Here is a 27,368-nt window from a genome sequence, read left to right as displayed (position 1 = left end):
ATATTAAAATAAAAAGGATTAATTAATTAACAGTAATAAAACTTTCATAAATTTATCGATTTAGAAAAAGCAGTGAAATGAGGTACAGAAACTGGAGGAAAGGAGTAAATAAAATAAATGAAAAAAGCCTATCTTAGCATTTTTACCTATCAATTACAGAAAAAAATGTATATGTTTACCATTAAATTAAAAAAAAATGTGGATATCTTTAATCAGATAGGTAAAAGTAAAGTTCACATGTCCATTCTAGCCAACCAGTAAACATTTTACAAATTTATATAAAGAAAAAAGTACTGAGTAGTATAAAAGTACTGAGTAGTATTGGTTGTATATATACATATTAATATTTTATCGTTTATATGGCTAAAATAAATATTGTGCGTGTTGTATTTATTATATATTTTGATTTCATCATTTTTAAAAAGTGATAAGTAAATTTTCAGCATAACTAACCAGTGACATAACTGTGTAAGTGTTAAACTTCTTTTTTTTTAATAAAATGATTATGTATATTAAGTATTAAATATGATATCATTTAAGAATGCTATATGAATTGCATAAAATTCTTCCCCATCCTGTGATAACGATATTAGTAAGAAAATGCAACAACACCGCCATCTTATTAAAGTCTTTCATTCCATTTTATGAAACTTAAAATAAACATGTATATATAAAGGTAAAATATAAAAGCATGAAAAAAAAACCTAACATAAAACAAACACTCACCAGAATCTATCACATTTCCTTAGCTGCCGAAACTGTAGACCAATAATACATGCAAAAGTTGGCCCAACAAGACCTCCTTGTAATGGTCTTTCACTCAATCCCCCAGGAAATAAATCAATATCATTTACACTTGGATATATATGTTTCAATCTAGCTATAACTTCACTTGGTAATTCTCGACTTAGATCTTCCCATGTCTGTGCTCGTTTTAAGTTGCAAAGTGATCTGTATTCATTGTATGGAGGAATACCATGATCTCTAGCTGTAAATAATTAAATTGAATTACAATTATAAAAAAATGTAAGGTACTGCATTTCTTATAAAAATTAATATAAAATAATGTGATATTAATAATGTGATCTTCATCTCATTTTTAATTAAAAGAACAAACTTCATAAGTGTGGTACTTTTTTCTTGAATCACAAATAATTAAATTTTTCTCTTTAAAATAATGACACCAAAGTTAACTATAATAGATTTATATAGTCTTTTCTAGGTGCAAGTAACATAGACAAATTTTCTCTCTATTTGGGTATTTAATCCTGGTATCATCCATTCTCCTAAATATTATTTTCTAAAAAAGAAAACAAGTTAATAAAAGATATTTCTCAAATATTTTAAGAAAAAAACAAATCAATGAATTTAAAATTTTTATCTGAACGACTTTTACTTTAATCATTGTATTTTGAATATAAAAAATTGCTTACAGCAGCAAAATTCTCTATTTATTCCAACATTCTTGCTATCACAGTAGTTTTGATCTACCTTAAACACATAATCTTGATGAAATTATAGTTCAATTCTTTTAATTTTCTTTTTTTTTTACTTTAAGTTGTTCTGGCAGAATCTCCCTTTAGATCATTGTTCTATTTTTATTCAACTATAATTTTAGTTAACAAAAATATCACCACCAAGTCCCAGAAATGTGCAGCCACCTTTTAATGGCTTATGAAATATAACATTTTTGAACTCTCACCTGTTTGTAGTTATATAGTTTTTATTTGTTTACATTTCTACTGTGCATAAAGTTTTTTGGTGAGAGGAGGGGTGGTTTTAGTATTAAAAAAATGAGTTTCCTTGTTTTAAATGCAATAAATAATTACTACATTAATTTAATTTTTATGCACTTTAAATGAGAAATAGTATAATTTTTTTAGGCATTTGTTTTCCTTTGCATTCTAAAAAGTTTCTTCAACTATTTTTTTAAAGGTTTGTTTACATAATCTTGTGATTTATTGTAATTTTAAAAATGGGAAAAATAAATAACAATTTATAGTGTTCTCTTTTTTTGTGGTTTGTTTTTACAAAAAATATTTAATGATTAAGAAAAATAACAAATCAATTTTAAAAACAATGCTTAAAAGAAAACATTAAACAAAATTATTTAACTTAATTATGGTCTTCTTTTTGTCAATGATATTATTGATACACCATGCAGCTGAAAATTAATAAATTTTATAATTATATTAACAAATGTAAATAACTATAATAAATAAAGAATAATTTTAAATTATTATTTCTCTCAAAGATACACGAGTGTTTTGTTAGTTTCTCACCAGAAACTATAACAGAATCAAAATAAGGAGTAAGATATTCTAAACAGATAACTACATTGAACAACAGTTAATTTTTTTGTTTCTACAGTTATTTATTCATTTATTTTTTAAAAAAATATTTCACTATATTTTTTAGAGCTGAAAGAAATCTATGTTAATGTTTTAGTGTTTATATTGATACTGTGGTTAATTTTGCAAGTTTTTAAAATAAATTATACTTATTGCACTATAATTATTTTAAAATACATTTATCTTGGATAAGAATCCCTTTTTTCACTAATTCACCCTCATTAAATTTATATTCCTTTCCCCATGGTCTGATCTTCCTACCTAGTACATAATTTAGAAACAATGCTTTATGAAAAGGATTTTCTATTAAGAGGAAATTATTTTACAAATTCTAATTGGTCTTATTATCATTAATTTCAATAAATATCTTCAGATTTAGTTATAGAAATTTTGTAATCAAATTATTTAAGCACCACTTCGCCAACCTCTGCGATAGAGTGGTAGTATCATCAGTCTTTCATTTGGAAGCTTCCAGGTTAAAATAAGGTCCAGGGATGGCCCCAGTTGGACATGGCATTTATTCTGTTACAAAATTTTCATTCCATTTACCCATGCAAACATTATGTATTCACCTTTTAACAACATGTAATGAATTAATTAATTATCATCCAAAAAATAAATAAATTACTTTGTTCCATGTATTAGTGAGAAAATATATAAAGCTCAAAGACCACACAGATCTGAGGTGACCCACGTTAGTAGGGAGGTCATAGCTTTAGGGTTTTTTGTAAGGAATGGATTACACAATTCTACCAGATCACATTTTTTTTTAAATTCCAGTAAATGAGTATTTTTTAAACACGTTTTTCATTTATTACAATAACTCATTGTTCAGATTCAATAAAAAATTACTCCAATTTATTAATAAATAAATGAAAAAACCACTGTGCAGATGTGGTAATATTTCACAGTTAGAGAATTTTGTAAAATATTTCACTTTTATCGATTTCTGATGTATATTTTGTTTTAAAAGTTCTGTTATAATTATAGTTATTAATGTTTACCATTGATTATAAGGCAAACCAAATATATACAGAGAATAAAACCAATGTGTTTGACATACATATATTCAAATAATTCATAAACATAGTGACGCACAGTGTTAATAAAACTTGCAAAATTAATTGCAAATATATTTGCAAAAATAATTTTGAGATTTTGAATGATAATAAAAAAAAGAATGTACTTCAGAAATATTTCACTTATAAATATAAACAAAAATGTAAAATGATTAATCACCAGATCACGTTTAAAGATGATGATTTAATTATAAACACAATAAAAACCTGACAGTTGGCAATAATGACAACAGAACAAAGGAAAATACTGCATTTTAAAGATTAAATTATTCCAGAACTGGGCAGGAAAATTTACATATTCGCTCATAATATCATTCAAAATTTTAAAATAGAAAAAGTAACTTAGAATGAAATGACAAGTTACTGAAATAATATGTTTTAATATGTAATAGATGTAGAATTTAATATCAATTGAAAATGCAGGATACTGTGAAAACCAGTTATTGGAAATTAATAGGTAAGTTTAACTTATCTAATTACTCTGTTTTGGTAGTTTACATTTCATATATTAAATATGTATATATACATATATATATATATATATATATATATATATATATATATATATATATATACACGAGGTGTGACAATAAAGTAATGAGACTGATTTTTCTTTGCAAGATGTGGCAACCCTGCAGCTTGCGTAGGCACACCATCTTTGACCTTCGTCTATAAGCTACTTCTAGTCCAAGCAGCACATTGATGCAACTGCTCAGTCGTGAGTTGTGCTGTAATAAGTGAAATGAAACTGCAAAATATTGCGCAACGGTATGCCATTTCTTTTTGTGTTAAATTGGGTGAAAACGCAACGACAACTTATGGCAAGCTTCAGAAGGCTTTTGGAGAGGAGGTTATGTCAAGAGCTCAAGTTTTTCGGTGGCATAAAATTTTTAGTGAAGGCAGAACGAATGTTAAAGATGAAGACTGCAGTGGACGACCATCAACCTCACGGACAGATGTCATCTTGACCAGGGTGCGTGAAATCGTATGATCTGATCGAAGATTATCCATGAAAATGATTGCAGAAGAACTCAACATCGATCGAGAAACGGTTCGTCTAATATTAACTGAAGATCTTGGTATGAGAAAGATTTGTGCAAAAATGGTCCCCAAAAACTTACCAAGAGCGAGAAACACGGAAAAATGTGGCAGCCGATCTGTTAGAGCAAACGGAAATCAATCCAGATTTGTTGAGCCGTGTTATCACTGGTGATGAAGGTTGGTTTTTTCAATACGATCCAGAGACAAAATGCTGAAGTTCGCAATGGTGCTCAAAGGGATCACCCAGACCAAAAAAAGCTCAGTCAACAGTGAAAAGTCAAAAGTGAAATGCATGCTTGTGTGCTTCTTCGATTCCAAGGGAATTGTTCATAAAGAGTGGGTGCCTCCTGGACAAACAGTTAACCGATATTTCTACAAAGAAATTTTAGAAAGACTTCGTAAACGAGTTCTTCGTGTCCGTGCCAACATTGCTGATAATTGGATTCTGCATCATGATAATGCGCCATCCTATACTGCTCTGTCAATACAGCAATTTTTAACCTCAAAACAAATTTCAGTATTACCACAGCCACCTTATTCACCAGATATCGCTCTGTGCGGAGCGGTCAAGTGACACCATTTTCAAACAACACAAGATGTCCAAAAAGCTGTGACGAGGGTCTTGGAGGATATTAAGAAGATGAGTTCCAGAAATGTTACCGTCAATGGCAGAAGCGCTGGAATAAGTGTGTGCAATCAGAGGGGAGCTACTTTGAAGGAGACAACACTAAACATGACTAAAACGGTAAGCAACATTTTTTTTCACATCAGTCTCTATACTTTATTGTCGCACCTCGTATATATATATATATATATACATATAAAGGAAATATATAAAGTATGAAAGACACTTCCTGAACAGAATATTATAGGATGTTTCTGTCTTTATTTTACAGGAAAATTCCTCTTGTGGAAAAAAAGTCATTTAAACATAGAAACAGCATTCATCTAGAAATGACTATTTCTTCAAGTTAGTGATAGTAAAAAAAATTTTGCCCAGATTTCTGCAATAAAATATATTAAACTTACATTAAATATGAGTATATTAAGACTATACAAAAATTTTTATAGACCCTAATTATTCATTAAAGTTAGTAGTTTGTAAGAAATTTTATATGAAAAAAAAATGAGTCCCAGGTGACTGTAACTCTAGCAGTTTCTGAGAAAATTGTAAAAAACAAACATTTTTAGATTTGGCATAATGTACTTAGTTAAATTGCTAATAACCAAATAAGAAAATCAAGATAAATTTACATACAATTCGTTCTGAAAAATCTGGAGCAATTTAAATTCGATAAAACTTTAAAAGATTTTGTTTAAGTCCATATTTACTGAAAACTGAATACAAACAAAAAGAATTCAGTAAACACTTCTTTTTACTATACTGAACTTTATTTTTTTAGTTTTTTTGTAGTGCATTGTTTACCTAGCATGAGTGTTATAATAATATTGTACTAGACTCAAGTCAATTAGGTTATAGTTAGGTCAATGTAAAAGTGAAAAGAGTAGAAACATTTTTTGGTGTATCGTTTATCATTTATTAAGTAATATTTTGGGTAGAAACTGTCTGAAACACCTGAACCCCATATACATTTATATTGCATACAAAAACACTACTATTATTATTGCACAAGAAATGTCTGAGAACAATGAAATGAAATTCACTCAACATTTATCCTGTAATTATCAGCCCTGAGTGTTAATTTGTTGAACTGAAGGATGAAGCACAGACTAAAATGAATTCACTGTCAGCAACCAATAAACCAATAATGGTACAAATATTCTGTCAGTTTACCAAATTTGTGTGAAATTTTTAAATCACTTATTTTTTTTAAACAGTAAACTTCAAAAAACCTAATATTAAATACAGAGTGGCACCATCTGTACTTTTCATATACAATATTCTACTTCTGAATTCACTGGGCAGGCTTGGTATTTTTCATATGTGCCAAATTTAATTTTTCATAAATAACTGTAATTAAGCTGTGGGAGAAAACAAATAATTACTGAACAATCAATTCTGTACAATCATATAGCGTGCTTACAGACTGGCCTATTAGTACCTTACCTCTCTGAATATTAAGTGCAGGAAGATCCATACCAGAATGAGGAACACGTTTTTCCTCAAATAAATGATTTGTTATTTCACCAGTGATAAATTGATCTAAACTTTCCATCGGTGTAGATACTAAACCACGGATTAATTCATCAATCATCTGAGGCTGTAACAACAAAATTTATATGTTCATAATGTTAAATGATAAATTATACACAAAATGAAATCTTGCTTTCCAATGTAAACTGAACTATAATTTTAATTTAAAAGATTTTTAATTTTAATACTCATATCAAAACACTATGAAAATATGAAAACAGCTATATCCATGTATTACAGTAGCTATAGTAAGTGATGACACATGTTTTAATATACAAAACCTCTTTTATACCTAGAACTTGATTTGGATACCCATTTAAAGTGGATTGTAATTTGTATTTACAAATCTAACATTAAAACTAACCATTATCAACTTATTGTAGTAATATATGATTATAATAAGGAAGAATAAGGAACTGTAAGTTTCCATTCTTTTTTTCATTCTTTTCAATAAATTAAAAAATTTTCCAACAATCCATTTGCCAACAAACACTCAGGGGGTATGTGTTTACTCAAGATGGGTAGCATATTACTAGTTTGCAATCATTTTCTGTTGACAACTCATGTTCAATAAAGGACTTCTCAAAAAGTATCACAACTCTTGTAGATTATTTATTTGATAGTTCTAGGATACTTTTTTAAAAAAATACTCAAAGACTGTAAAATTTTAATAAGTCTATAATTAAGTTTCTGTACAGGCATCTTTTTCAGCATGGAAGATATCAATACAATATTCTCTTTCTGTTTACTGAATCGTTTCTAGCACGATCATAGTTTCCATTATCCCATCATGCAAACGGTCGAATCACAAACTCTCATAGTATAAACAATTTAACTTTATATAACCCGAGGAATCAAACCAATGGCTACAGATCTGGACATCACGTAGATGTGGAAACAGTTTATTACTCTTCTAATTAGGAAATCTTTTGTTGAAATATTTCTAATCTTAAGGTTAAATATGGTAGTACTCCATCATTCTGGTTTACAACCTGATTATATCTGTCATTAGTTTGCAAGAAAGCAAAAGGTATAAATGTTTTTGTGTCCATACCACCAGATTTGAATTTATTAAAGACAAATTATCAGACAAATTAAACTATCTCATTTGGTTGCTCTGAACCCCAAATTTGCTAGATGTGCCAATTTATGAAACCACAACAAAAAGATTTCCTTCACCTTTAAAAGTAACAAGTTTAAAGACATTTTCATCACAGTCAAAAACTAACCTAATATTTGAGATGATATTTAATTTTTTATCTTTGTCAAAATTTTTACGTGTGCAATCACAATCTCTTCTGCATAACATTATGTACATAGTACTTAGGAATACCAAGCTTCAAATTAACTAACTCTTAGAGAGGGAGTATTGTTATTTTTGTAATACCAAGGCTATTGAGTATGACCATTATTTTATGCTGAATAATAATTATTTATAAATTTAGGATAAATAATAAATTAAATTCTGCTACCCACACGACACATTGCACTTTTTTTTACAAAACAATAAATAGCATATTTCAATCAAACAAACAAAATCTAACTGAAATACTATATAGGTATTAACCAGTATTATCAACGTGAACTAATTTTTTTTACTTATAAGCGAAATATTTTTTTCCTTGGTCCTTGAGTGGAAAATTACTGATCTGTTGAATGTTATGATTCTTTTTTGGAAAAGTTTACATGACAGAAAAAAGTAACTTACCTCTAAGTAATAAATTACCACTCAAAATTGGCTCAAACTTCCTAAAAAAGAACCCTTTTAAGATAAAATATTTTTACAGTAGAAAAATAATGGGATTTTTTGGCACGTGGAAATATCAAGCGAACTATAAAAAATTTAGCCAAATCCCCAAGAAAGGTATTATATTTCAAATAATACTATTAAACAAATTCAAACAGAATTAAAATGGTTAAAACCTTAATACTAATAGTTAAATCCAATACAACTATAAATTATATGTATAAATAATCACATAATGCTTAAAATTGATTTACATACTTGGTAAACAATATCTGGGTTAAAAAATACATCTCTAAGAAGTACAGGTGGATCAATTGTCGTATATGATGGAGACATACGTGGAAGATGAGGTCTTAATAAACTATGTCCAATGCGGAATGCTGCCGAAGAAAATTCTGTCACTACATTTGGATTACAAGAACTAGAATAACCTAAAATACAAAAAAAAAAAAAAAAATTAATTGTAAATCTGTAAAAATTCAAAACAATTATTATTGGTCTAGGCAAAAGTTAACAATTTGTTTACTGAATTAATTGCTTAATGGAGTAGCTTAATATTAATGTAACCGAGATGTACCTGTATTTACAGCCATATAAAATTTACAGTAATAAATTTAAGAATGTATTTAATAAAGAAAAAAATAATGTAATATAATAAACATATTTCAAGATATCAATAACAGTATTCCAAAGAAATCTTCATTACGCTCTTTAATAATCTTTTGAATTTCATCTCGCTGAACTGATCAGTTCCTGACATCAATTTTTGACAGAATACTAAAAAAAAAATTATTTTATTTCATGATTATTAGGTGCACATAAACTAAAATTTACTAATAATCGTTTGATCTGAAATTATATAAAAACTTGATAGAAAATTTAAAAATATTTATAAACCTGTACTACACGAACTAATTTTAAAATAAAAATGGTTCTGTTTTCTTTGTTTGTTTTTTTTTAATAGCTATTTTAAAAAAAAGTAATTTTACCTTCCAACATTTATATATTTTTTTTTATAGAAGTATAATTTTGATTGCTTAAATATCCACTTATACAGACAACCATTCAAACAAGTAACTATTTACTACACTCCATCTCTCACCCAATTCTGTATATAAAAGGTCTAACATTTATAAGAAAACATAAAATTTTAAATTATATTTTTTTGAATATCCTAATAAATTGCACACATACATATTTTTTTTAAAATTACTTACTATTTGATGATGTGTGTACATATTAATTTGCCAAGAAATTATCGTTTTATCCATTACCACTTTGTATAATATCACTTTTTATATTTTTCTCTCTTGTAACTCCCTTTATACACTTAAATAGATACTGAATACAACAGAATGAATGGTTTTTCTTCAGTAAGGATACAACCAGTAGTGCTGACAATCAGCTTGTTTCAGAATTACATTTCTTCTTAAAATATCACAAAATGTTACGTAATACAGGAAAATCAGCTTGGAAATATAGTTTCACAAAAGGTTAAAAGCAAATTTCTAAATATTTCAAAAAAGTAAGTCGTGATTCATTTATTATCTTATAAAAGTTTAAACTATTTTTTATCATGTTGATATACGAGTTAGGATATCACAAATAAATATTTGTTCTGCAAATGGTAAATTCATAAAATTACATTTTACATTATGAAGAATTACAATTTTTTCATAAAAGAGACATATTGTACTGTTTATGTTTTTCATAAAAACATTAACAAGGTTTAACGTTTTAATTTTTTTAAACCTTAAGGTTTTTATATATATATATTTTTAAAGTTAATAGAATATTTTACTTTGGTATAATTTCAAGTTATAAAGAAAATTTTAACTTCCACAGCAGAATGAAAGGATTTCTGTCTTTCATGTAGAACGTGTAACTTTGAGTCCTGATCAGGCTTTGGATTAAATGTACATTAGAGAAAATCCATTTTTTCATTAATAAGAGGAATATTAGAAATGCTGTACTGTAGCTTAGCCAAAGGACGATATAACACATGAAAGTAGATTTGTTTTGACTTTTATATATTCAAATTTCATCATGAGGATATAGGTTAATAACAGATAATAAAAATAATATAAATGTAAAATAAATTTTTTGATTAGTAATCCAAGAACAGAAATATTTAACTGAGTAGGTAAATCCAATATGATATGGTCTGTTTTTAGTATAGTTGTTCATTGATTTAATTAGCTGTGGCAACAGTTAAAAGATAATCAATCTATTTTATTCAGACATACTGTAACTTTCCATTACTCATATGAAACAACGTATTAAAAGAAGTAAATTAATCTATTGCATACATTATTTTTTATTACATTTTTGGGAGTCACTTGTAACTCATGTTGTCAACTACAACCATTGCTTAGCATGTATATATAACTGTAATCAGGTATATTAAATGAATAAATAAATGTAAAATAGAAATTCTGGTCTTACAAAATTAGAAATTAATAGATGAAATTAAAAAAAAAATTGAAAAAACAAGAACTGCTTTGAAGGGACACTCCAAAACAAAAAAAAGAAGATAACAGAAGAATTCAGAAAAAGGCCTAAGAGAAAGACTTAAAAAGTATTGACAAAAAAAAGGAGAGGTACGTTATTAAAAGTGTTAAAATTGTGGTCCACAGTTGGCTGAAACAGGAAGAAATCTGTTTTCGCATTCAATTATAAATTGTACAACGTTCCTTGATTTTACAAATTTCATTATTATAAAATATTAATATTTCAAATGAAGTTTTAATTATAAAACAGATAAGATGGTTTTTTATACAAAAAAAATTATAAGCTACATTCTTTTTTTAATACAAACCTTTATAATATCCTTGATTACTTAATTTAAGTCCATATAGATTAACAGCATTCCATCCAAGTATTCTAGGTAAAAATTCATTATAAAGTGCGTGCTGATAGATGGCAATGTTAATTTTCCTTGCGGTCTGAAATAATCGCTCATCACCCCAATGCGGGTTCACTTCTCTTAATCCAGATACTAATTTATTATGTTCACGCATGTACAATGTATGAAGTGAAGTCAAAGCTGGCTGTTCACTTGCACGACCATCCCCTAAAATTAAACAAAAACATATATTACAAAAAATTTTACTTATTAACGATACAAATTAATTTAATTCAAGATTAATTTTCCTTTTTATAATATTTTTATTTAATTTTCTCCTACTAAATAGAGACAATGTGTCTTTATGTGACTATACATCTCAACCTTTCTTATGACTGTAACATTTCTAATGTATCTGAGCTACAAGAGACACTAATCAGAGAACTGATTTCTCTGAAAATAATGATTTTCATTGTACAGTTAGCCCCTGTAGCAAATAAAATGACTGCATCACTTAAGGAATAAAGCATATGCAACTCAGAGAACATGGCATGCTGATGTGCAACATTATGTTTTCTAAGTAATCATACTAAGATATACTAATTATCTTTAGAATGGGTATGACAGTTTCAGAAGTAACTTCATATGATGTCAGGTCACCTACAACATTTTTAATTATAGCATCATTTTAGATTATGCCACAACCATAACACTTTTTTCCTCATAGGAACTGTAACACCTAACTGCAGCCCAGTGATGACACAATATGTAGGTTGAGGCACTATGAGGGAAGCAAAAAAACATTACGGCAAATTTATATTAAATTTAATCATATGTAAAAAAAAAATACAACAAACAGTTTATGTATAAAAAAAAAAATGACAGATGTTCTTGCTAAAATTTACAAAGTATTCCTCTAATTAAAATAAAAAAAAAAGTTCACATGAACTTTTGTCTAGAAAAGCTTTTTTATGTTATGGCCAATCAAAATTTTCATCCTTTACTGGCCTCAATATTGGAGTATAAAGTGCTATATTTACATGAATGAAATTTGTACAACTAGAATTAAAATTTAAAATGTAATCTTGATTGACTCATTAGATTAAGCTTGCATCCAAAGTAGAGTAAAAAGTACACCAATATTTTAGCATTAATAGACCGAAGATTTTAATGACTGAAAAATGAACCAAAGTTTTGGCTGTAAAATAAAGAATCCCATGTTGGTTTTATATTAAAAATCTGTTCACTTAAAAAAAAGTTAACCTTTCAGACAGAAAGTTCATCTTAAACAAAAATTAGCTCTAATGCAAAATAAAGGTTAAAAACTATTCTACTTGCTGGATAATACATTACAAGATTTTATAGAACATGAATTTAAATTCAGAAAGGCTATATTTAAAATATTTTAAAAACAAAAATGCTTAAAAACACTTAAAAAAATTGAATTATTACGGCTAAGAAAAAATTTGTGAAACATTTATTTGTTTTATTTATATTGATATACCTCAAAACACTGCAGAAAGACAGAAAAAATTTATTACAATGAAAAAGTTAAGTTGTCACTTGCTACCAGAACACAGGAATTTCAATTGATTAAAAATTAAATATTATTGAATATATTTTTCCAGGTAAATTAAATTATTAACAGATAAATTATTATATAGTTTATCATGAAACTACGTAATCATTTTGTGATTTCATATCTGAAATCAGACAATTTGATTTTCTGTTATTATTGTAAAATATTTGGTATTCAGAATTCCTAACTCACTAATGAAAGTGGTTGCAAGGATTGACAACATTTAAGTTATATACTGAAAGTACATGAGACCTGTTGCACGCATATTAAGAATTGTTCAAAATATAGTGAACTTCAAATGATTAAGAAATGTACCATTAATTAACACAAAAATTACTATACAAAACTGCAAAAAATACTGGCAATCTATTATTATTGAGCAATTAATTTACACAAAACAGTGTTTAGCTTTCAGAGGTTCTGCTAAAAAACGTTTTGAAAATTATAACTGAAATTTTTTCAAGCTCTAAAAACTTTGGCTAAATTCAATTCTGTAACGGAAAAACACTTCGTCGCATCAAAAATTACAAAAAAAGAACATTCTCATTATTTAAATGATAAAATACAAATATATAATTTCTGAGACATTAAAGAAAAATTTTTAGAAATGGTCAGAGGCAAAAATTTTTTCATTGATTCTGATACTACGCCGGATATAAGTCACACAGATCAATTATCCACTGATGTTATACTTGTCACCCAAAATAAAAATAAAAATTTATCAGAAGTTCATGAACACTTTTTGGGTTCTCAACTTGTACTGTAGATGATACAATTGATCAGGGATTATTTGATTTTACTACAATTTTTTGAAATTATTAAACATTAAATCTTCTGATTTACATGAGCAATCTTACTACAACAGTACCAATATGCAAGGCATACATAATGGACTACACCAAAAAATCCTTGAAATCAATTCAAAGACTTTTTTATTCCTTGTGGTGCTCATACATTAAATTTGGTAGTTAATGACAGTGTTAAAATATCAAGTAAAACTGTAAATTTTTTTAGAGTAATACAAGAATTATATAATTATTTTTCATAACTTAAAAAAAAAACATTTACATGCTTTAAACTCAAAACCTCATTCTATTACCAGGTGGGAGAGCAAAGTAGAAGAAATAAAACACTTAAATGTAAAATCACAGAAATTTACCGAATTCTTTCTGAAACATGGAAGACTGTATCAAAGATATTGATTCCCAAGTTCAAGCAGACAAGTTAATTTCAAAAATTTGTTCCTTTAAATATTTTTGCTCAGTTAATGTTTGGTACAAAATGTTAAGCCTAGTAAATGTTGTCAGCAAAATTATGTAAAATCCAACATCTGTAATTGGAAAAATTATAGAAAATCTTAATCATGTTTTACAACAATTAAAATACTTTCCAGACAGATCAGATTGTTTAAAAACAATATTATAAACTCTTCACAGTAAGTAGCCAGTGATCTTGATGTTGATCATATTTTTTCAGATATATGCTAAAGAACAAAAACAGAATCTTTTAATTATAAAATATCCGACAATGCCGATTCATTGTTGACCATGAACAAAATTTTTAAATAAATCTTTCTTCACTATTTTAGACACAACAATAACTTCAGTCATGGAAAGATTTAATTTATTAAAACAACAAACCCAGGAAAAATTTTAAATAACTATTTCACAAAAACATTTTTTTTGGGGGGGGGGGTGCAAAAAACTTCTTCCACAGGGAACCTTCTACCCATGGTGCAGTACTGCTTCTAATGACAGCATACGTACGTACGTAATAAACCAATAAGAAGAGATGCATAAAGTATTATAGATACATAGAAATATATTACACCATATTTTGTATAGATGCATAAGAGTAGATGCATATATTAATAATAGATGCATAAATTATGATTAATTATTTAGTGAATTCTACAGTAGAAGAATTCCATACACAAGAAAACAATAAATAAAATATACCTGCAATGAAACAATATCCTGACGGTGCTCTGCATTCTGGATGTGAAGGAGATTGAGGTAAAAGATCTTTAGCATTTAATCGACTGATAGTAACATTAAGTCGTCCACCATAACCTCTTAACTCTTTTGCAAGACAAGCAGTATCACCATAAATTTGAGAACCATCCAAAAAAGCTGAATTCTGATTTATCTGTTCTCTAGGACCTAACAAATGAATTATCTCTTGATTATCCATTCTTCAAGAAGATTATCAGATTTTTATTATTAATACTACACATATTAATGATTTTTAAACTGTAACCACTAAGAAAACAAAAAAAAATAATTTTGTAGACCCTGAAGAATGAACTGTTATTTACCATTACAACCTTTGATATGCTTACAATTATATTTTTATGTTATGAATATGAGTGCACATGAAAAAACACCAGACCCTTGATAGCAATTAAACCTGAGACCAGGTGTTTAAAAATCAGCATGGTTTCAGAAAAAGGTATATAAATCCAGTAAATATTGCAGTATGATGTATTTTTCCCCAGAGCTGGTTGGAAAAACTTTTTTTCTTTTTATTCATAATTCTGTGGAGACAGACTGAATGGTTTATAGTCAGTCAAATGGTTAATTCCACATTTCACACAAATCAGGAGAAGGATGAAGTTATTCTCTATATTTTTTCAAATAGCTTTAGTTTCTGGAGGAAAATAAGTTTTTTTGCAGCATTTATTTAAAAGATCAATGGAAAATCTTGATTAGCAATATGCAGTTCCCAATTCAGATACAAATTTCCTGAACTCCCATGAGGTTGTGGACAGAATGGGTGACAGATGTACTAAGAAAGTCCTGAAACAGTGCCTCTCCAAGAATATCATCCTTTCTCATTATCCACTCCTTCCCCTTATTTTTGATGCCTTCTTCCATATTTTGTATTTCTTGAATGTAGATCATACTACTAGAACTATGCTAACAATAACATCGATAGAACTGGTGTATCCTTTTATGATATCAGATGAGAGGGCTCTCCTGTAGACTAACCTTTCCTTTCTTTTTCCTGTTTAGCCTCCGGTAACTACCGTTTAGATAATACTTCAGAGGATGATATGTACGAGTGTAAATGAAGTGTAGTCTTGTACATTCTCAGTTTGACCAATCCTGAGATGTGTGGTTAATTGAAACCCAACCACCAAAGAACACCGGTATCCACGATCTACATTCAAATCCATGTAAAAATAACTGGCTTTACTAGGACTTGAACGCTGGAACTCTCGGCTTCCAAATCAGCTGATTTGGGAAGACGCGTTCACCACTAGACCAACCCGGTGGGTATCCTGTAGACTAACCTGGGAATTTTGTTTCCCATTTCGTAGTTACACAATAAATCTAATGACTGAAGTGTACCATAATTTCATTTATGATATAATCTGAATTTATTTTATTATTATTTTTTAGGGGTAATAATGGAACATACTGATCACTAATTAATCTGGTAGGTTATATTAATAATTAGATACAGATAAAAAGAAGAAATGTAATTCTAATATTTCAAGCACTATTACTAATGGAAAGTTAAAACTGGAAAAACTTGTTTGTTGTTCTATCTATTTTTTATATTGACTGCTGAGGCAATAAACAAACTTAAACTTAGTTTTAAATTACTTAAAAGATACTGTTTGATTAATGTAAAAAGCTGGAGCGCCACTGATGATTAGAACTGACCTTACTTAGCAGAAGATCTAGCAAAACCAATAATATTTTAATAGAAATCGCTTCTTGATGTTGTCCATGCCCACCATTTCACTTTTGAGCTCCAATCAACACCATACTAGCCTTGTGATTCATGGATGTATAAAGCTGGATGTAGACTCAAGGTATGTTTTCATTAGAGATTTTTAAATTTGTGAATTTGTTTCTAGATTAAGTAAATCAAGAGGACTTTGAGTAAACTGAATTGTAGATCAAAACGGTTGTTGTTGCGATCAATACTTGTTTTATGGTATGAGGGTAGTATTTTTGATGTTTAAAGACTGAATCAAGTAATTATCTGAGTGCATAGTCTAACTGAAGTTAGATTTAGAAAGCAATTTTGTGTAAAACCTTTGGTGTTAGAGAAAGGTGCAGGTATAGCGCTTTTGTGAATCAGTTAATTTGATAGTTGAGGGTTGTAAATTATGGCAGTTGATTGTGGTTGGGGTTACCTAGATTGGGGATACTGGTGTTCTTTGGTGGTTGGATTTCAAGTAACCACACATCTCAGGAATAGTCGACCTGAAACTGTACAAGACTACACTTTGTTTACATTCATATATATCACCCAAGGTGATTGTGGAGGCTGAACAAAAAAGAAAGGAAGGTGGTTGTGGTTGGAAGAGGCCATATGAAGGCGATAGTAAGTTGTGTAAATATACTGATGGAAATGTCTGCGACACATTTGCATTGGTGGCATCCTGACAGAGGCCAAATTGATGACTGTGATGTGTTATCAAGTTTAGAGGGTCAAAGAGAAACTCCAGTAAAGCCCAATAAGGCTATGAACAGTGGGGAGGTGTGGTGATTGGGATTGTCACAGGCGAGTGTTTTTCTCAATGCAGGTTAGGATGTATGTAGACTCTTTAGATTAAACAAGAAAACAAGAGATGTAGCTGTGTAAGAGGGTTCTGAATCAAGAATGCTGCATTACAAATCTGGAGACTTCGATCACTCAGAACTTAACCATAAGTTCATTGTGCTTAGGTTAAAATGTTATATATGCAAGAAAATTAGATTATTTATTTATTAAATCATTCCATCTTTCTGTAAAAACTAAATTACAAATTTTACATTTTTTTGGCCTGAATTTTTTCTAAACATTTAAGAAAAACTATATTTCTGTATATCAAAAATAACTGACACTTATGATCTAGCAGATAAAGTTTATTATAAAAATAACAAACCTGTTATATGTTAAATCATACTATATGTTAAAATATAACAAGAACCAACTGTAAATCTTACCTAGTCGCTGTTGACCAGGTAAAGATCTCATAAATGGTAAACAGAGACGTTGTCCTGATGTAGAATTTATTTGTGGAAGAAATGGATCACCAGGAGGAATCTGAATTGGCATACATTCTGGATGAACTGTTAAAGGAGAATCACAAGATCTGCAATCTGGAATTGATGCAAAGAAACCTACAAAAAAAATTCCAACAGTGAATATTAAAATTTGTTCAATAAAAGGAATTGTGTAAATACTACAATAGCTACAGTTTTTGGTACAAAAGAATAAAAGCAATAAATAACTAAACAGGTTAATAGGCTAGAACATTGAATAATAAAGATTATAAGAAATATTTTGTAACAAAATAACAAATTCCCATAAGAAAATAAAATGATGGCATTAAGTTCTAAATACTTAAGTCTAAGGACCATTTTTTTTTTAAGTTCAGGTACATATATAATTAAATTTTGTTCATGCTGTGGAAAAGCTGTATTTGTAAGAAAGATTAACTGAATTATAATTTTTTTAATGTTTCTGATATTTAGCTAATTATAATAATTTCTTTGAAAGTTTTGAGGAATTTTTGGAACTATTTTCATTTTTATAGTTTAAATAGTGCTTATTAAAATTACTCTTTCAGTCAATTTCAAACAAACCAACTGATTATTGATGGGTAAAATAACTCAATCATTCATTTATTTATATTCTCTTAGTAACTATATGCAGGAGCCAAATTACAGATGCATTCTTTGTTATAACAATGAGAAATTGATTTTGTTGCATTTGAAAAATGTGAATTCTAACAGCATTTAAACCAGAATTTTCCAATAAAAGGCAGGGATGCTTTCATTATAAGATGAAGGTCAACAACATAATATAACTGATGATGATTGAAAAATTAAAAAATGAATAACATATTCTCATTTCTGCATAAAAGTTTCGATATGAGTCAACCTTTCAGATTTTTAAGTGAATTTTTTATGAAGCAGCTAAACCTAACATTTTTTTATTTAAAAATGTAATCATTTTTCAGTTTGTTAAAAAAAACATGAAACATTTCAGGTAGTAGAACCTTTGATAATGACATGCATTTTATGAAAAAAAATTATAAAATTAACAATAATAATAAATTAATTGAGATCAATAAATAAATATTATATAATGTCAAAACAGGATCCCTCCAATTTGGCTGGAAGAATCAAGAAAATCTGCAGGAGAATATAAACATTACAAAATATAAAAAGTTCAGTTGTATAAGTGTGTCAGTAGAACGGATTTCCGATTTTAGTTAAAAAAGAAAGGATGTTGTATTGCTGTAATGTGTCAGGAGACTTCTTGAAAATAATATTGCTTTTGATGTTTTATTTGCATTTCATGTTATGTTAGTATCACATGTTCTTTTATAATACTGTGAGGTCTATGTATTGTTCCAAAATATACATTACACTTGTATATTTGTGTTTTTATTTCTTTCTCCTTTTAACATAATTATAGAGTTGTAACTGTATCAATTGCTTAAACTGCCAGTTGCTAACAACAACCCACTTTGATACAGTTACCCATATTTTATGTGGTTTTGGAGCCACACTCATCATAAGAAGAAAAGGTTCAAACTGACCTAAAAAGAGACTCAAAACGATTAAAACTTCAAAACTGTTTTTTTTAGACACTGACCTTTTTCCTTCATACCAGATTACATTTTGGATTATTGTGAAACTAAAGTATTACAGCGAAACTAGATCATACCTGGCAGTGCTTATAAAAATCTGATTTGGGCTATAAACTTGATGTTTGGGACCATTAGGAAACCAGCTTAAACCTGGTGGTGCTCGCAAAAATCTAATTTTGGCTTTCTAACATATCATCCTTTACATTACAATATGAAAACCTTGAAAACGTGCCCAAAAACTCAGTTTTTTGCCTCTAACTCCAGTTCTTAATCAATTCACTTGAAAATCAAGAGGGTTCTATTTTTACTATGTTTACATCATTCAAGTTTCATCAAACGCTGCAGAATGGTGTTCAGGAGACTTCAAAATGTAAAGAAAAGAAGTTTTAGTCCCCCTCTCTCTGATATCCCTTAGAAAATCTAACCAGGGCAAATTCTACAAATTCTTTAGAAATTCACTAAAAAAAATATTTTAATATCATACCTCTATGTACTGGAGTAAATGTTATATCGTGGTCAACAAACTGAGCAAACTGCATCAACATTAAAGTATAACGACCATGAAGATTACTAATATCAGCATGAATCATCTGCGATACCAATCTTGGGGAAGGTAATGGTACTCCTGTTACTGATGTAACTCTTGGACTTGAAACTCCTGTAAAAATATTAAAATATTTTATTACTGTAATTATATTCTAACACATATTTAATTTTGCACTCTACACGTAACAATAAATTAAAATAAAAATATTAATTAAAATAAGTATTGTATATAATTTTTTTTTCTTTTGAGTAATCAGTCACTTGATCAATTTGATGATAATATTTATTCATTTCTGTTCTGTGCTAATCTTATAAGCTCAACATATTTACTACATCCTACATCCTCCATATCTGTCTTATAATCCAATCTCTGTCTAATTTCATGCTCTTTACCTTTAGCACATTCCACTATTATCAAATTAACTTAACTTGGTTATCTTAATACATAACCTCCCACCAACCTAGTTCATTTTTACAAAATTCTACCAAAATTTCTCTCCTCTCCTATTCATCTCAAGTCTATTTATCTTTATATTTTACTGATCCATTTAATTTTCAACATATAGCATGACACATTTCAAAAGTATCTATATTTAGTCGATATTTGTCTTTCTGTCTACATTTTACTACCGTGAAACACTACACTCCAGACAAATATTTAAAAAATTTTATTATATATAAATTTCTTAAAATGGTTTCTGCTATGATCTAATAAAATAAATTAAAAAAAATAATTATTAAAAAACTTATTAATGAACAAACATTTTTTAAAGAGGATAAATTAATTAAACATGTCTTAAATGTAAACATAAAGAGATAATGTATATAAATAATTAAAACATTATTAATCCTTATAACGTGGTTTCTGTTAATTTCATTTTACTCCACCAGAGTAGGTTTTACATTTTAATTTAGTATATTGATAACATCCGTACAGTAATGACTGTTATTTTATTTTAATCTTGATTTTATATTGAAATATTTTTAATTTCCTTCTGATAGGTTTAAGAACCGAATGATCTTGAGATTTTATATTTTTATTTGCTCGTAAGGTGGATTTTTTTATTTATTTATGTCATTTAGAAATTTATTTTTTATGTTATACATTTAGAAACACACTGATTTGAGCTTTCTAATGTTAACATCTAATAAAAGCACACTGCTTTTTTTCAAGTAATCTCTTCTTATTTGTTCATTCATCCTTTGCATTTTTACACCAACATTTTATAATTTTTTTTATGAATAAAATGCTGGGAATGCTCAATACTTTAGAGAATACATTTAAATATTTTAAATACAATCAGAAATAATATTATCAATAAGTTACTTTTTACATTTTTTCTCATATTTCACAAGAGTATAAAATTTACTAAGATTAAAGAAGCGTCAAAAAATAAAATTTTATCTTTAATGTATCGATACAAATTTAAGTAGTGAAATTAAGTTGTGCAGGTTAACAGGAATCAGACTGGGAAATAAGAAAACCCTTAGTGTTACATTACAGTGAGTTATTACCCTTCATTGGCAAAGATATAAACAAGTGAGAAAAATGTCTGCATTCAAACCTTCCTGCACAAATTTCAGTGACCTGATCTTATTTTAATTTTTTGTATTTAGTAAAAAAAAATTTGCAATAAAACTATTAAATTTATAATTAATTAATAATCATCCACTAGCGTGAATATGAAACCCACTGTGTTGGTCTAGTGGTGAACTCATCATAACAAATCAGCTGATTTCAAAGTCAAGAGTTCTAAGGTTCAAATCCTAGTAAAGGCATTTACTTTTATGTGGATTTGAATACTAGATTGTGGATACCGGTGTTCTTTGGTGGTTGGATTTCAATTAACCACATATCTCAGGAATGGTTGACCTGAGACTGTACAAGTCTACACTTCATTTACATTCATACACATCATCCTCATTCATCTTCTGAAGTAATATCTTACGGTGGTTCTGGAGGCTAAATAGTAAGAAAACATGAATATGGTAAGGCTAAGTATTTTTCTGGTGATTAAAAATTATGTTAATAAAGTTTCTTGAAACTAAATCAACTGAAACCATGACAAAAATAATTTGTTTTATTTCTTTCCAGGTAGAAACAATGTTTGTTAACCAGTCTAAAAGCTTTTCTATGGAATGACTGGTAATTTATTTAAAATATGAACACATATTATGAAATAAAAACTAATTATTCAATGAATACTATTAGCCTCTAAAATAGTCTTAACAAAAATCATGTTGAATTTTTTTGGGGAAATTTTAGAAAAATGTTTTAGAAGTACAGCTATCACTAATTAAGATTTGATTTTTTAAAATGTCAATTATATTTAAATACTCACTATTTTCATAAACAGATGGTAAAAGACGAGCAAATGTAGTTAAACATTTTCCAAGATGTGGGCGTTCCAAATTATTGCAATGGCCAGAAAATGTTCGATATGGTGATCTAGGATTACAAGGACCTTGTTCTTCACGACATGCTTCAGAGGGTGGTGTTTCTATATTTGGTATAAATCCAGAGACATCTAATTCTGATAAAAATTCTTTTCCAGTAATATCTGGTCCAAATGATATTACATTATCGCCATTATCAGTTAACTGTCGTCGACGTCTCTTAGCTGCAAGGCTTAAATTTTAAATTAAAATTAATTAAGGTATTAAATTACTTTACCTAGTAAATAATAGTAATAAAAATAATTCTAAATCTATTAATATCTTTGTCTTTATATGGTTATTAATCTTTATTTTATTTATTTGTTTTATTAATATAACATCAACTTTTCAAAATTAAAGCTGGATTTGCAACATGTAAAAAAGTAAATTTGGCTAGAATTAGCTACTAAATATAATTTTATTCTTATTAATGATTAAAAAATAAATAAAAGCAGATTACAAATTTGTTTTTAACAAATTCATGTATGTCTTCTGAGAATAGATTTTTACAGTTAAAAATTGTTGCTCCTGGTCTTATTTAATTATGGAGATCATATCACATATATAAATATTTAAAATCAGTTTTACATCATAAAAATTTTTTTACAATCAGTTTACAAGAGACTGCCTTAACTGAGAGCAAGTGTCTGCATTCAAATCTTCCTACAAGATTTCAGTGACCTGCTCTTATTTATTTTAATTCTTTGTATTTAGGAAAAAATAATCAATTATATTATTATTTTAATAAATATTATTAAAAAATGAAAATCCACCTTACCAGCAAATTAAGAGTGTCTCAAGATCTTTTGGTTTATTTCAAAACCATCATCAGGAGTTAAAAATATTAAATAAGTTAAAAAATTAAAACTAAGTCACAGGTTAAAATATTTACACACTCATGACTGTCATGTGACTTTTCACATGACATGCATCACAGTCATTGTGATGCATACAGACATCACAGTCATGCATTCCAATAGTATACTCTCTGAGTATACATTGTAAGAGTATACTGCTGGAATGCATGTAGTCATAACTGCATAAGTATTTTAACCTGTGACTTTGTTATAATATTTTTAACTTCTGATGATGGTTTTAAAATAAACCAAAAGATCTTGAGACACTCTTAATTTGCTGGTAAGGTGGATTTTCTTTTTCAATAATTTTTCACAATTTATTAACTATATCAAAAGTAACCATAATTGAGAAATTGACTATTATTTTATTATTAAATTATTATTATTTAAATTTTACTATTAAATTTATAATTGCATTTTTTTTATTATTGTTTATCTATTGATCCAATACTTTTTGAATCCACCACAAATAGACTGGCACAACATAAAATATATTTTATGCCAGCATGAAAATTAATTTATCTTAGTAATTTTTAAACATACCCATTTTTTATTAACAACAAAAAATTAATGCACAAGACAAATTTTCTGGGTATTGCAAAACTGATTCTAAGCATCATTCCCTCAGTCTAAAATAATTGTAGAACAAATCAATTGCTATGAAATCTCAATATCATAATTTATTGACAGTTGTATAAAAATCCAGTTTGTTCAAAGTTTGTTTTTTATTTTCTTGAAATAGATCTAAAGATTACTTGTATACATACAGTAAGGTGGATACTTATTGTATGTATACTTCAAAATTTAAAAGTAATTAAATATTCATTAGGTAATAGTACATTCAGAGATAAGAGATAAGTAAGATCATTTTTGACGTTCTCATGAAAACAGATAGAATTGTTATGTGCATGAAATTTGTTTGGAATTCATACTACAACACTTTTCAATTAAATTTTCTTTGCCTGTTATTCTGACTTCCTTTCATTTCTTCTCCTGCTAATCCTAAATGTTGACTGGTTCTTTATCTGAAGCAAACAAGTCTCCATGTCCCTACTTCAATTTTCATATTTACTACATGCACAACTCATTTTGTTTACTAAGTTCCTAAATTGTTTTACGGATTAATATTTTCATTATATTCAGGCAGCTAGGATACATTCACACATAGTATAATTATTTTGATTAATAAATCAAATATTGTTGTAAAACAAGTATGTCATATTAGTCATTTGTATTTGTCTAACAGATAAAGCCATTTTGTTGGAGAAAATATTGTATAACCATAAAATATGTTGCAGAAAATATTATATTCATCAGTTCCTAAAGAATTCTTCATAAAACATTGTTTAGAACTAAACAATATACCTGTTGTCATCCATTAAGTATTAACTAAGAATACCATAAAACTACAATTCTATGCCTTTTTGGAGATTTAAGTTTTTTATTTATAGTTGCAAAATTTAATTATAAAAAATTAATGTAATATCATCTCTTCCTCGGTAAAGATGCCTCATATCTCAAATAATTGTAGGCAGGATAAGTATCCACTGTCTGGAAGTGTTAAAGTGCATATTTGGGTGGATTTGTACTTTGCTTTTAAAGTTCCTTCAGTGGGGTAGATTGTCCCTCTTTCAAAATCCAACAGTTTTCTTCATCCGTAATCCTTTTATTAAGGTTCTTTTAGATTTTGCAGGCAGATGCCACATTACTCATGCCAGGGATGAGAGGAACTTCAGAAGTAATGCATTCTTAGTAGTTTAACAGATTCCAGTTTAATCATGAATATATGTGTTTCTTGTAATAAGTAATAAGATTATTTATGGCATTTTTTAACATTTCAACAAATGCAATGTAGAGATTGATTTTTGTTTATTATCAGAATTCAATTATATTAATTATATTGGAATTTAGAATTTTTATTATATTTTTTCTGTTACAATTACATATATATATATCCTAAATTAAAATAAAATCCCCCAAAAAAATCAACACTATAATTAATTATTCTATTACACTTGTAAAATTTAACCTTCATTTAAGTAAGGATACTATGTACAAAATACATAGAAGAAAAACAGTCCATGAATGAGTTTATGAATCATATGCATAATTAGTGTATAAATTATTATGTAAATATGCCTTACTGTGTTATTATGTGTATACTGAATATCTATAATGTATATTATGTAATTTATCTTAAAATAGGATAAAAACACAAAAAATACATTACTTATTGCTTAATGCATTGAGAATCTCTGTTGATGCAAATTCATACAGCAATGAAGTGTTTGCAATTAGCAATGCCTGCTTGTTGGGTTTGCTGAATGCTGCTGCAGTTCCAGCTGGAGATTTAGGATCAATTCCACCTTCTGTAAAATAGAATATGAAAATCTAATAAGAATAAATATATAAAAACGGATCACCCAAAAGTTTCCATAACTCTGTTTTATTCATGACTTTGTTTTATTCATTAATTTATTCATGAATTTTTTTAAATAACATCGGAAAACTTTTGCCCTGCTCTTTATTACAAAACTGAAAATCTGTAAAAACAAAATAGTTGATTCAAAATAAAGAAACGAGTCCTGCTAATATAAAATGCAATAGAGGCTTTCTTAAGCAAGCAAAGTAGAACGGGAAAGATTTTATTTTGACTACTAGAATACCTTCTATCACTGATTCATCATGTGGACTTTGACTTCCTAATTGGTTATTATCACAACTCAATTAAATTGTTTAGTTCTGACTAAACAATGCTAGTAGCAGGAGTGTTTTTTATTAAATATATTTAATTTTAAAGATATTGATTTTTGGTAAATGACTGATTCATTATGAAATATTTAAAGTATTTATTTATTTTTAAGTTCAGCCAAAATTTACTTATTAACTGGTATTTATCACAAATAAATAAATGTTATGCAAAGAACTTGTGTTCTGATGCATCTCTTGCAATCTGTTACTATAAATATTATTTTACAGTGTCAAAATAATAATTTACTTAACAGATATTTATTATATTGTAATGGGTAATCTAGAACTACCAATTAAATAGAGATAGTGTATTAAATGTAAATTAAAGTAACAATAATACAGTGAGGCACAAGGAAATAGGAAATTTTGAAGTAACTCTCACAAAAATAAAAAAAATGAATTTACAAGTTTTATTGAGTCCAATTGAGTCCCGAACTGCTTCAATGTTTTCTGGGGTTCATTGAGTTCGTTGACCTCCTCATGGTTTCTTTTTTAGAGTTGAACCCGTCTCCTTCGAATTCTCAACCGATGTCTTGATGGTGTGACAAGATGGAATGCGACCATGACATCGTAAGTTACACTGTTACCATTCTCATAAAATGACTTCACAGCAAATGAACGTTGTGTACCAACCTGTGGGTCCACGATTACTAAATGGCAGGTAGTTGTGCACAGGATGCCATTCCCACTTTTTACCAGTTTCTCAGGGCTGCCACTACTATTTTCAAAATTTTCCATTTCTCTGTACCACCCTGCTATATTCTAAAAACTAGCTACAGTATACTTATTTAAAGCAATAATGCATGACAGATTTTACAAACTATCTCTATTTAAATAAATGATAACAAACAAAACATCAACAACTATTACATTATGTAATAGTTATTACATTTCTAATAAAAACATTACTCACTATTTGACCAAAACATATATTCTAATTGCTGTCGTTGCTGAATATCACTTTCTGCACGACGTACAGCCTCCTTAATTACTTCCATTGTAATTGCTTCATCTAGAAGTTCATTTTCATTTTCTTTCCATGGAGATAAATCAATACTAGGCTGAAGATCACACCCAATAACAGCATTCCTACAAAATAATTATCAAGTTAATCCTAAAAATTTTATGAACTTAAACTCAACTTCTTCTTAAGTTCTTAATAAAAAAAACACAATATTTAAAAAAGAGCACAAAAAATTACTCACAAGTAAGGATCCTGTTGTAGAAACACTTTAGGCTGAATAGTAAAAAGTCCTCTAACATTAGCACAAAGCAAACCTCCAAGAGTTATTTTTCTAATTTCCTGCAGCTGTGCTGAAATAGAATAGAAATACTGAGTTGATTTAATATATTAACATATGGTACAGCAACATATTTATT

General features: G+C 28.0%; 1 protein-coding gene across 2 annotated transcripts in view; it reads right to left on the bottom strand.

Annotated features, from left to right (window-relative positions):
* Positions 1-27,368, bottom strand: part of LOC142330605 (uncharacterized) — a 178,386-nt gene that overhangs the window by 20,111 nt on the left and 130,907 nt on the right. For both annotated transcript variants that reach the window (XM_075376005.1, XM_075376006.1), the window contains exons 11-21: positions 27,194-27,302; positions 26,902-27,077; positions 25,468-25,606; positions 22,287-22,573; positions 19,883-20,056; positions 17,744-17,920; positions 14,756-14,959; positions 11,192-11,446; positions 8,632-8,804; positions 6,540-6,693; positions 727-988 (exon numbers count right to left, since the gene is read on the bottom strand). In XM_075376005.1, coding sequence (XP_075232120.1) covers positions 727-988; positions 6,540-6,693; positions 8,632-8,804; positions 11,192-11,446; positions 14,756-14,959; positions 17,744-17,920; positions 19,883-20,056; positions 22,287-22,573; positions 25,468-25,606; positions 26,902-27,077; positions 27,194-27,302 — 2,110 coding nt within the window. The remainder of the gene's footprint in view (positions 1-726; positions 989-6,539; positions 6,694-8,631; positions 8,805-11,191; positions 11,447-14,755; positions 14,960-17,743; positions 17,921-19,882; positions 20,057-22,286; positions 22,574-25,467; positions 25,607-26,901; positions 27,078-27,193; positions 27,303-27,368) is intronic.

This window comes from Lycorma delicatula, chromosome 9, assembly GCF_047948215.1.
Source record: "Lycorma delicatula isolate Av1 chromosome 9, ASM4794821v1, whole genome shotgun sequence".
Classification (NCBI taxonomy): Eukaryota; Metazoa; Arthropoda; class Insecta; order Hemiptera; family Fulgoridae; genus Lycorma; species Lycorma delicatula.
The sequence above is the reverse complement of the archived record's forward strand: the minus strand, read 5'-3'. Positions and strand labels throughout refer to the sequence as shown.